The following is a 13,057-nucleotide window of genomic DNA, read 5'->3' on the forward strand; positions in this document are numbered from 1 at the left end:
GTAGTCTGTGAGCACTGAAAAAGCTCCACAAACTGCAAACTACAGTGTACATGCAGTCTGCTTGCAAACAAGCTATTACTTAACATAAGAAACTCGTGAGAGAGAAAATTGTCCAACAATGAAGTCAGGGTGAGGATTGTTTGCAGCCTATCAGCATCCGCAGTTAAATTCTTCTCTGATGTCATGCTCTAGTAAGCCATAGAGGAACCACTATAAAAAGATGAACAGTAAACGAAGGCTTGGCAGTGAGGTTTCCTGTATGTTGTAGTCGCTGTAGTATTTCCTTGAAATGGGTGATCATCAAGTATTAATTAGTCATAATTAGTCATAATGCAGACATAATTAGTCATAATGCAGACATAATTAGTCTGCAAACAAAACAGTAAGATATTGATTGATAAAAGAAAAAATCAAAGGTGAGAGCTTTAAAAAAAAAAAAACTTTGTTTAATATCTCAAGATGACAAAGCCATCGCCATGTGACTAAGTCATATTTAACACAGTCAAACACTACTACAAAATATTTGTGTCTGCAAAATTAGCGATTTTAAAGTCATGTTATTTCTGATGATATGAAACTGCCAACGTTGCCATGAATCCTTTAACTGGACACAAGAGTCACAAGGAATTGATACTACAGTGTGTCAAACCCGCTCTACCTGCTTCAAAAACTGAAGGGATTTCCATAGACAATCAGTACACTTACTTTAACTCCGACAGGACGTCTTTAATATGGCTTTCAGGGGATTTTTTTTTTTTCTCATTGTTCTCTGCTGTGTGGCAAGAACAGTCATGGCTCTTGTAGTCTTGGTTTGTTTTCCACAGGATAGGTAATTGCGCAATAGCCAGTGCAAAAACCGCTTGACCTTAGAAGTATATTCAATGGAAGGAGTTACCATCAGTATTTTCAGTATGTCTCATGATTGCCTGTGTTAAAAGAAAAAACGACAAGTCAAATTACGTTAGCCACTGGATCCAGCAACAATACATCTAATAAAGTTACAGAGTTCAGGTGATCAATTTGGCAAAACTCTCTTCATAAAACCCATGGTGTATTTTTGTCCCCATAAACATGAAACAAGGATTAAACATCAAAGTAAACTGGAACAATCCAACTAAACTCACCAGCCTAATGTATTGGCTGAGTCGTAGATGCCATGGAGCATTAAACACCAGAATTAGGCTTTACAGTATTCTAGCGTACAACTCATACACTGTACTGGTCATCATAATGAGCTTATTCATAAGCATGCTGGTCTGAGTACTTAGAATATGAATAGAGTTTTCACTGTATACAGGCACTGTGTTAGAAATGTAATGGGACTGAAAGACTGAAGTCATAGACAGGACTAACAAATGTCATTTATACTGTTGACAGGTGGTGACTTTTAAATACCATGGGACTGATTTGGGCCACTATGGTTTCAATGCATTATATTGCCGATAATAAATGTGTATGTGATAATAATGATCACATGCAGACTCACTCAAAGGGTAATACTGAGTATTTTACAGTAAGTAGCACTCTTCCTCACATTAAAAGCATAAAAAACAGACAATCAAAATAAACATGGTTATGTTATAATAATCAAATCAATGATCAGGGTTTTTTTTAAAATTCAAAAACAAATGAATTGGTACTGTATACAGTTTGGGATTTACAGGCTTGAATGTATTATACAACTGATAAACTGATCAGATCATTATAAAGAGCTGAATGGCAGTTGACCAGCATCATTTTAAAATTTGAATGACGCTCCTATACTAGTGGTGAGTTATAAATACAACATGGCTGACTTAAACAGAGCATGTTATCGTAACAAGATTTATGTCAACTTATTCAGTGTAAATCAAAGCATGAATGCAGTTTGTACTGTATACAGTTGCCATGTCATAAGTGCATGACTGAATGACCCTTAACAGCTTTTAATGCAACATAATAACTACTGCTGAACAAACACATTAATTCCACAATTTTTGATCCAGTAATGACATAGCATTGCAATCATGTATCCTGAGGGCATCTTTCTATATGCATATGAGTGCATGCAATTCATTCAGAAACATTAAAACTTCACCTCTCAGGTTGCTGAAAAAGTGCAGCAGTCACATGGTAAAATGCCAGTAGGCCCCAAGGACTTACAGCTATCTGGACCCTGAAGGTAGCAGCAAGGCCAGTGTCAAAGACAACCAAAACATGATCCTGAATTGAACAACTATTTTGAATTAAGACAACTATTTTCATTAAATCTTTAGCTATAAAAGCAGCAGCCCCAGATATTATGACAACACTTTCTTCTGTATTTTCTTCTAAATTTAAGTTTAACTTTGCTTTGCCAAGTCTGCCTCTGAACAACTTACGATCTCATATGCTTCCAACACAGCAACACCTCTATCTATTCTAATTCTGTAAAGCCCAGAGAACGAAGGGGGATGAAATGATCTCGTTACATTTTAAAGAAAACTCATCTTGAAAGATGACCCTGCAATCCTGAAAGAGGATGCATTGTTTTCAAAAACCCAGCTGCAATGAAAGTCATTGTCTGAAACACAGAGGAATGTTTAAACCTTTGAAATTCAATGCTGTTTTAATCAGCTTCATTCTGGGGCAGACAGACACAGAGACATGATGGCATGGTTGTGGACAGATATTTAATAAGAACAAAATATTGAGTTGTGTGCTCATGTGTGTTTATGTGTTTAAAATGCATCTGTTACCTGAAAGGACCTTTGTCTGTTCATGTGTCAGTGTTTTCCCCGTAATGAGGAAGTAATCTTCTGAGAAGTAAAGTTCAGACAGAAACCAGCCTCGAATCCATGAAGCTTAGTGGATGAAGTCACCGTGGGGCTAATTGCTTCTTCCACTCTGAAAAATACACCTAGCATAATCACAGACTGGCTTTTAGAACGTTTTTTTTTGTCTCCTTCACAATTTTGTACTTGATCTCTACTTGCTGCCCATCAGCACTTACTGCCCGTATACAGGCATCAGCACAAATGGTAACAACCTTCATTATACAGCATTTGGAAGCACAGAGCCTCAAAACTTAAACTGTAAACAGACCACTACAACAGCAACAATAGCAGCAGCAGCAGAAAAGCGTCGGTCTCTGTCAGGCTCATACTTGTTGGGCTACACACTGTTTTCACTGTTGAGACCAACCAAAATGCCTCCAGGTCTTTTGTAGTAAAGCAACAACAACAAAAAAAATGGTGAATGTTACACAAAGCCATGACTAAAATTTATTATTTGCCCTTTTTACTGTGGAGAATAGACTGCCATCTGTTTTGAACAACAGTCTTACAGTCTCGCTTCAGGCAAAGATGACACCCAGTGGAAAAACCTCTATTACATAAGTTCCTACGGGTGAGTTAGAAAAGCTGCTGGTCAAGTTTAGTTTGCACTGCAAGTGTCAATTTGGTCATGCATTTTATACCATTAACACTTGCGTTATAGCTAATGAAGACTTTAGTGATACACACATACACACACACACACACACACACACACACACACACACACACACATATACAGACACACTTGAAATGCAACTATTTATGCATGTGGGGTTATTTTTGTTTATAAATGTGTGTGTGTGTGTGTGTGTGTGTGTGTGTGTGTGTGTGTGTGTGTGTGTGTGTGTGTGTGTGTGTGTAGAGAGGGGAGTTAGGGGTGGGGGGGTGGAGTGGTGTGTTTTTTATGTCACGTAGTTGAGAGTACAAAAATAGCATAGAAGTCAATGAGCCAGAAGATACTGTGTTAGGTATGGCTGAGCTATCTAACTTGACCCTACACTCCTAATCCTTCTCACTGCTTACATTCAAAACTGGTCAACTTGCGTGAGTCAATCCGGTAAAACCTTTTGACAAATGAAGTTGCTTCTTTCTGGGTGGAGCCAGTATTGTGTGGAGCACAGTCTATAATCCTGCTGTTGCGAAAACAATGTCCCCTTGTGGGATTAATAAAGTATCTATCTATCTATCTATCTATCTATCTATCTATCTATCTATCTATCTATCTATCTATCTATCTATCTATCTATCTATCTATCTATCTATCTATCTATCTATCTATCTATCTATCTATCTATCTATCTATCTATCTATCTATCTATCTATCTATCTGTCTGTCTGTCTGTCTGTCTGTCTGTCTGTCTATCTATCTGTCTGTCTATCTATCTATCTATCTATCTATTTTATTCCTCTTTTTATGGTCATTTATTAGAAAAGGGATTCGACCCAAATAAATTTTGTTGCCATCGTTGTTGGTTTCTCATGAGCATGCTGAATATTTTCCAATCTTTCCTATTGGAAGGTTTTCCTATTTCACATATTTTTTTGGCAGGACAAAGCTACCCATGTATTAAGATCTGTTACCACCAAAAATATGACGTAGTTTAACAATATCAGAAATTCAAAAAGTACTAAAAATAGTTACATTTTTTCTCAATTTGTGTTTGCACTGAGCAATTTTTGTGAGAACTGAAAATAATCATTCTGCATTATACGTTGTAGATCATATAACATTTATATCCAAAAATGGGAACCACAATGTCCCCCTACTTCTACACTTTCATCAGACGTAACTGAAAACTCTCCATGAAAATTCTCACTGTCAAAATCTCAGAATATTTTATTGTGTTTATTTGTGTTCTTTGTTTTTCATGAAACCACTTCCATGTTCCTGATTCTCCTTTGGATTTACTAGTTGTTAATTGCACAACTGTATGTCTTCAGATGTTTTTAGATAGATAGCTTTTAGGTGATGTGACTAATAGCTCTTGTATGGAGTATAACGAGGAATCAACCAGAGTAAAATAAAAAAGTGGAAGCATTTATGCAAAGCAGTATATGAAGTCTTAATTCAAGCTAAAAATGTTCCTTACTTCCATTTTCAAAGTAGTTCTGCATTTTTATGAGGCAACTGTGGAGTTTGCAACACCTAAGTATCTTGAAAACAGTTATGTAAATAACCAGTCTTTACAAGGTTTGGTTTCAAACTGTGAAACCTGATATTTGTAATACATTTTGAATAAATGAGAAGTGATGAGGAAGAGTGATCCATATGATTGTGGTCTCTTCTGGGTACATGATAGTGAGGCTAGACATGAGAGACTAGACTGTGGAAGGTATGATTATGTGGACCTCGAGTAGCGAGTATGTGTTTATTTTGTGGCCTCCTTTATTTTGTTGATTTGGGTCTCACAGCTAGATTTATGTCATCTCCCTCGAATTTATAGGATAGTGAGTTATTAGGTCCACCACACACAGTGCAAGATTTCCCCTGATAAAAAAACACAGCATACAGCCTGTTGCATTGTATTTACTGAAACTAATCTATTTGGGATTTAAAACCATGAACCACATATCTATCCTGGATTAATATTAAGTTATGTTACAATAAGTCTTTCTGAGAATAATGTGTATAAAAAGGACTTTATGTGTTTGATATTCATTTATTTAAGAGGAGGCCCTCACATTCAGACCAACACACAACTAGTAATCACACATAGGTGGATTATGTTATAGTGCCTGAGGAAATTAGCTCCAAATGACTGATATTGTCTGTTCCAGGTGTTTATTTGTACCAAATAAAATAAAAAAATCTTTGTCAATGTCCCACTTTTCACACAGAATGAAGTAGGTCAGCGGAACAAAACAGTTACTCTAACGGTCTCCAACAGCATTCAAAGATTTAACGTTTACATTTGCTGAACCACAGCAACTGTTGTGACCCACGTTTGTAGCCCAACAGATGCCTTCTACCTCTGAGCAACAGATGCATGTGACTGAAGATGATTTGAAGATGTAAATACATCGGCAGCATAACGTTCGGAGGACATTCTAAAATTTGTTTTGACGTTTGTATCACAACAATTGTAGAGTGTGCGCCAGTGCATTTCCCTTTATACTCACGGCTCCTTTTCACACCTGCATGTTTAGCCTCTGGTATTTTCTTTTCCAGTTTTATAAAGCAAACAAACACAGACTTACTTTCTTTCTCGTATTTTATTTGGAGCATATAGAACATCTGAACGTAGGGTATATTAAATAATATGTGTGGGAAGACTTATCAAAGATAATTAATACATTCTATGACAGTGATAGAGGAATGGGGGTTGAGTGTGTATGTGCCATCTCCAGCCAGCGGTGGTTAGTGTTATGCGTGGGCAGAGATAGGGTGGCTCAGGCCGGTGAAGTAAGACTTTTCCCGCTCGCTCATCAGCTCAAAGTGAAGCGGCTGCTGGCAGAACGTACACTCCGCTGATGAGTGCGGCTTCAGCTCCAGACCCACCTCCTTCCATGTGTGCACAAGCCTCTCTGAGGAGGGAACACAGACAAGAGGAGGGGCATTAGATTCACTTTAAAAAGACAGAACATTAAGAGCAAGTTTGCATGAAGTTACTAAAGGTGCTGTGTATCACTGAATTTGATTAGTACATAAACAGCTAAAGAAATTGGACTAAAGAATAAAGCAAGCTTGAGCAAACTATGACGTGTTAAACAACAACATGGAGCCGTGCTATCAAAATAAAAATGTACACACTTGAGATAATCATAAGAAACTACAAAACAGGAGGGTGTTATGTCCAACAGGGTTAACTTTGCACTAAAATATGTCAACAAGGCAATTAAATCATCGTACCAACAAAGTATTTCATCATCTCAGGAGTGTGGTGAGGGGTTGGGGCGATACGCAGCAGCTCCTCCCCCCTAGCAACGGTGGGATAGTTGATGGCCTGCACGTAGATGTTGTGGCGACTCATCATGATGTCACACACCTCTGTGTTTTTCTCTGCATTTGACACCTAAAAACAGAGATGAGTGATGATTAGAATAGAGACAGACTCAAGATATTTGATGTACTTTACATGCGTTTAACTATCAGATGTGTGTACTTTTAGCGTTTTAACTGCAATGCAATCAGGCCATGAATTAAATCAGAGCTTACCCGGACAGGGATGATGTGGCTGGGGCAGTGCACCACGGGCAGCCCCGAGTCCATCAGCATCTGTCTGAGCAGCTTGACGTTGCGCTGGTGTTTACGCCTCAGTGTGCAGCCCTCTTCCCCTTTAAGAACCTGGATCGACTGCCGGGCTCCAGCTAGCAGCATCGGTGGCAGGGAGGTGGTGAAGATGAAACCAGCAGCGTACGAACGCACCATGTCCACCAGAGCAGAGGTGCTGGCGATGTAGCCGCCCACACAGCCAAAGGCCTTGCCTGCAAAACAACAATGACACGGGCGGTTATTCTTCAATTTTGGTTACTAATACAGATCCAGAGACATCATTTTGAAACACTCATCGGTCTATACAAAAACCTCCCGCTGAATTCTCACAAATGAGATTTTCCTGAACTGGCAGCTGCACATGAGCTCTGGGGGCTTTGAGTTTGAAATAATTGTCCCCTCCGCTTGACAGCGACACACAGACAGAGTAATTCAATAAGAGTGCAACAAGAGCCCACAGTCTCCTAGCAACAAGAGAGCTGCTCCAGCTTCTTTAAGCCTTCTGGCATATTGGGTGACACAGTTGAGGCGTGATCGTCAGTACAACATCAACACAGAGAGCTAGAGGAGTCAAGCTACCAGTGAGCAGTTGTTTTAATATGTAAAAATATATGTAGACATGAAAAATACAGCAACAAATGAATGTAAACATAAACACACCGATACAAGTAGCCATTTCTTTGAACTTTAAATGTATCAAGAACATTTTTGCTTGACTTTAAAGTCCAAAGCGTTGTGTAACAGCAATGATTTGATTTAGTAGAGATTGCATGCTGACCTAGTGTTCCTGAAATTATGTCCATCTTGTGCATGACTCCATCCCTGTCTCCAATGCCCCCTCCTCTAGCACCGTACAGGCCAACGGCGTGCACCTCGTCTACGAAGGTGATAGCACCAAACTCATGTGCCACGTCACACATCTCCTCCAGCGGGCACACAGCACCTGCGGTACAGAAAGAGAAAAGGCACACCACAGGTCATTCAGGTCTGCGATTGCAATACTTGCAATAAAATAATCTGATCAAACAAGGGATGGGGGACCACACTGACCATCCATGGAGTGAACGGTCTCAAAGGCAACAATCTTCGGTTTCGTGGCGTCTCCCTTCTGCAGCAGCTCCCGGAGATGAGCGACATCATTGTGACGGAAAATGAATTTCTTGACACCGCTGTTCCTGATACCCATGATCATTGAGGCGTGGTTGCCCGCGTCAGAGTAGATCTCGCAACCTGAAATTGATGGTCGGAGAGCGAGCAGGTGAGAATGAGCCACGAGTTTAAAACACGGTTGGATTTCGTGTAAATAGAAAGACTGTTTTGCATACCAGGCAGCATTTTGGCGAGGGTGAAGAGGGTAGAGTCATTGGCAACAAAGCAGGAGGTGAAAAGCAGTGCAGCATCCTTCTTGTGAAGGTCAGCCAGCTCTTGTTCCAGTTCCACATGGAATTTACTGGTCCCAGAGATGTTCCTGGTGCCTCCTGCCCCAGAACCATGCTTTTGTATAGTGTCACTGGATATTAAACGACAAGCAAACAGACAAAAAAAAAAAAAAATTGTTTTATTTGGTCTTTTCTGAAGTTGCACAGTCAAAGTGGTGTGCATTTGTAAGCAAAACGTAGACTTGTAAAAGAGTGGCTGACTAATTGACACATTGGTTTAGTTATTACTGCTGATCAGGGATTAGGAGATCTGGGCAAGCTCAAACAAGCTGAAAGAAAAAGAAGGAGGGAAAAAAAAACAAACACCTTCATTGGGACCCATGAGGGTTAGGTGTCAACTTTGGCCAACTAACACTATACAGGCACATAAACAATGCCCTGGATTACCCACAGGTGTCAGGTTCTATTGAATTATTAGGTGTCGTGTCTCAAATTGTTCCGTTTCTCTGAACTCTGCTCTCTCAGAGGGACGAAAGGTAAAGAGCAATCAGGAAAAACAGACCGGAAAGAAAAATATTTGTCTCGTAACACAATAACACACCTTGACCCAAGAGACTGGATCATCAAGTTTTGTCCTTTCTAGGCTACACACGCAAACAACAACTCTTCCACAACTCACATGATGGACTGTATAACTCGAGGATGTCGACTCATGCCCAGGTAGTCGTTGCTGCACCAGACGGACACCCCCCTCTTTTCGTCCAGAGAGCCTGTAAAGTCATCGGCCATTGGAAACTCGCTGGCCAGACGATTCACCGTTTTAAACACACGATACGTGTGATCGCTCTTCTTCTCCACAATCTTCTTCTCAAAAAAGTCATCGTAATGGAAGCGAGACACTGCAACAGAACAGGAAGACAAAACTTGCTTAATGTGGCTCAGTATTGCTGCAGTACTGTGGTGGATGGAGAAATGTTAACAGAACGGAAGGTTCACTTCATCTTGAACTCAGTGACATTTATGACCTAGAATGAGTCTTTAAGGACTTTTATTGTAGCTTAACAACCCTATCAACTCGTACGGCTTTGCGATTTAACAAATCTTATGGAAAGCACCCAAATAAAACCTACTTTTGCCTGGCAAGTTGTCCTGCAGCAAGTGGGTGACCCTCCTAGGTTGCTGTTTCAGGAGAGTCTTCATTAAATTAGTTTGCTCCCCTCCTTTAATTGTAGTGACCAAGGATGGCTGCTTCAGCTGGACAGATGAAACTTCTGAAAAAGGTCAAGAGAGGATACAAAATTAAATGGTATCAAATTATGTACAAAACATTGAACCCAAACCCGATCAGTTTCTGACAAATCTTACCTTTCTGGACAGTGCGAACCTCCTGCACATCTTCTTGGAACTCCATGCCAACCTGACGGACCACGCCACTGTTCTTCTGGCCCATCTCAGCAGCCAGGAAAGGGCATTTGGAGGCAACTGCCTGGCCAGGGGGCGGCATACGGTGACCAGCTGGCAGCATGGACCCAGCTTCCTTTTTGGGGGCTACAAGTGCACAAAAGGGGATTGAGACTCTCAAATATGTCAACACTTACAATCCGAAAACCAACATCATACACCGCAGTAATCCAGCAAGACATAACCATGACAGGGGTAATTCAATTAATGAAGCTACAGCGTTAATTAGGGCAACCTACACAGGAGGAAAAAAAAAAAGAAGCATAATGTCCTCTATCATCCTCACCATCACTGGCAGACATGGTGTCCTCAGTCTTCTGGTGGGAGGACGAGGAGCAGAGGGCCCGTGCCATTAAAGGGGCCATGGGTTTTGCAGCCAGCTCCATCATGAGGGGGCATCGCTGGGCGTACACCACCATAGACTTTTTGGACTGCTGGAAGAATGCCTGGGGCACACGGGCCAGGAACGGACAGCGACGCACTATCACATCCATCGTCAGCAGAGGGGATGGTTGACGACTGACCAGCGATCTGAAGGAGGGAGGGGGGAGGAGGGGAGAGAAGAGTGGACACTTAGCTGAAATGTGTGGTGTGGAAAGGGAAACCAGTTTGGCAAATTTTGGGGATTAAAAGGATGAAAAGTTTTTAGTACAATAGCACAAAATCTAGATTATGAGCACAAAGTCCAGTTGCTCGAAATTTTCAGAGGCAAGCAAGATACATTTTGCTCAGTCTTTGATGGGTCTGAAAGCGATGGAAAAGTTCCAATAAGTGAACCTTATGCCGTAAATTTGGTCAAAATATCGTTTTCAAAGTCAATAACGGAGCCAAGATGTCCTAATTTAGGCCGTTTTAACTTAGAATAGCACACAAATCATTTCTTTATGATGTCCGCATTAGATTCCTTACATCTTTTGTAAAATGTTAAGTTTGTAATTAAAAAAAAAAAAAAAAATCCTCTTCAAAAAGGAAACCATCTTTTCACGACCTTATCTTTTATTAGACTACGCGTCGCAACAGATGTGTGCGCACAAGCAGAAAAAAAAAGAAAAAACTTTTGTTGCGTAAAAGCGGACAGTACCAGAGGCTGTCGTACCCTTCCCCCAGCTGGAGCCAGGTCATTACATTCCTCGACAGAGTGCTCACTCCCAAACTTTCCTGCCTTCAAATTTCATGGAAAAGGCGCAAGAGCCAGTAAAAAAACCAAAAAAAAAAAAAAACGCAAGGCCTAATTTTAACTCAATTTTACTTCTAACAAATAGTCAGCAGCATACTGCTTATCCATCGCTTTTGATGATAATTCAGATCTTTTTTGTGTGTGTGTGTGTGTGTGAATAAAACAAAAAATATCGCTGAGAAATACCTTTCGTTAAATGTTATAAAAGCCTGATCATTTTAGCACCATTCAGACGTTTCAGCCATGTGTAGACTGTGTAAAGCGCTTGCGTACAGAAAACCCGAGAGTCACGACTTGCCTGGCTCCGACGTCACCCGGAGTCTACGTGAAAATGAAGACGTTTAAGGGGGTAATTTATCTAAATCTCTTTAACTTTAGCTCGGACTCGCGCTTCCTTGAACGAGCTTTAACGCGAGCCGGCACGGCTAAACCTTAGCCAAGAAGCTACAGCGAGAAGTGGTGATGTTTGTGATCACGACAGGAGTTTTAAATAAGAAACTTACTTCTTTTGTTGTTGTTTTTTTTTTAAAACGTCACACCTGATGGCGTAAACTCTCCTTACGGGTCGGGTAGCGCGCAGGATGACAGCAGCGAAGATATCCTCAGAGGATCTTACTCGTGTTTTTGAGAAAGTGGAGCCGGAGACCGCTTCGTTATCCTGCACTGAGGACGAACGAAAAGGACGAGGACTCGCCAGTGGTTATAAGAGCTGCAGCCGCGTACAAGTCTCGCGAGATCTTATTTGTTTGACGTCAACGGCCGTTTCAGACGACCTTATGAGTCATCGAACACTCACCTCTGTGTATAGAGGTTGTTTGGCAAAATGCTCGGACTTAATATATAAACCATTAGATTTTTTTTTTTTTTTTTTTTAAATTCGTAAGCATCAGTGTGTAAACAGCTTGTTACTGTTGCAGCTGCTGCAGGTGGAGCTTTATAAACCGTTTTACAGTGGTACCAAATCAATTGGAGGGGTTGTCAGATGATTACTGGAAGGGGAAAGAAGGAAAAAAACAATGATTCTCTAATCTGTTTTCAGTTTATGGACTTTTTATCTAATCTTGGATTTTTGGTGACATAGTAGATCATTTGAACACTTATTAAAATGATACCGGCACAGAATTGAACAACTGAGACATCTAAAATGTGACTCTGACTACAAATTGCTTTTTGTAAAATGTTAGAAGACAAACAGATTGAGAAACACTGCTTTAATCTGTAGCAATGTGTTGACATTTTTAATCTTGAAAGTAACTAAATTTGTCACATAAATGGAGTGGAAAGTATAATATGTCCCTGTGAAATGTAGTGGAGTGGAAGTATAAAGTAGGATAAAATTGAAAAATAATCAAGCAGCCTAAATCAAAATTATACTTATATACAGAGTATTTTACTTGAGAGGAGATTTTGTGAAGATTACTAAGTGATCTAGAGGCACACAATGGAGTTCACAGATCTGTAATCATTTGTGGAGCTAATCCAAAGGCTCTAAGAACAAATAGGCCAAATCAAATTTTAAAATAAATTAGATGTTAAACTGATAGCCGATAGGAGTGTTATCTTTGCTCTGTTTAAAAGTATAGTATCTGTATTTGTAGTTTAGAAATTGTGGAATGGCTCAGTCTCATATATAAAGGATTACAATAGTCCAGTCTAGAGGCGATTATTACATGAATAACTATTTCTAGATACTTATGTGATTAAAAACTGCTTGAATTTGGCTATTGTTTTCAACTAATAAGAGTTGCCCTTCACTACACGAATGACTTGTTTGTTAAAATCCAAAGAAGCGTAAAAAAAATACACCAAATTCATATCTGGCACATCAAACTGTTCCTTCAATCGTCTTTGTACAGCCTTATTGACATACAATTCTTTAGTTTAAGATTTAATCTGCTGCAGATATTTTCTGCACACACATGACCTCTGGTGTTGAAACAGGGACACTGAGCATGAAGCGGTTCTAAAATAGGTTGAAAATGGAAACACGTGTCTCAAATATTTAGATTGAACATGACTGAATATAAACTGA

The 13,057-nt window shown here is 40.0% G+C and overlaps 1 protein-coding gene across 1 annotated transcript; it reads right to left on the bottom strand.

Moving 5' to 3' along the window:
- Window positions 1–5,989: 5,989 nt before the first annotated feature.
- alas1 (aminolevulinate, delta-, synthase 1) lies at window positions 5,990–11,705 on the bottom strand. The gene is made up of 11 exons (XM_069146512.1): window positions 11,529–11,705; window positions 10,135–10,379; window positions 9,753–9,935; window positions 9,518–9,658; window positions 9,067–9,286; window positions 8,334–8,518; window positions 8,059–8,238; window positions 7,787–7,951; window positions 6,952–7,220; window positions 6,646–6,808; window positions 5,990–6,320 (listed from the first exon to the last, which is right to left on the bottom strand). The coding sequence occupies exons 2-11, from the start codon at window positions 10,340–10,342 to the stop codon at window positions 6,160–6,162; spliced, it is 1,875 nt and encodes a 624-aa protein (XP_069002613.1). The 5' UTR covers window positions 10,343–10,379; window positions 11,529–11,705; the 3' UTR covers window positions 5,990–6,159.
- Between the last annotated feature and the right edge of the window lie 1,352 nt (window positions 11,706–13,057).

The sequence above is a fragment of the Embiotoca jacksoni genome, unplaced genomic scaffold (genome assembly GCF_022577435.1).
Source record: "Embiotoca jacksoni isolate LCO1_2020_lvr unplaced genomic scaffold, fEmbJac1.0.p SCAF_1, whole genome shotgun sequence".
Classification (NCBI taxonomy): domain Eukaryota; kingdom Metazoa; phylum Chordata; class Actinopteri; family Embiotocidae; genus Embiotoca; species Embiotoca jacksoni.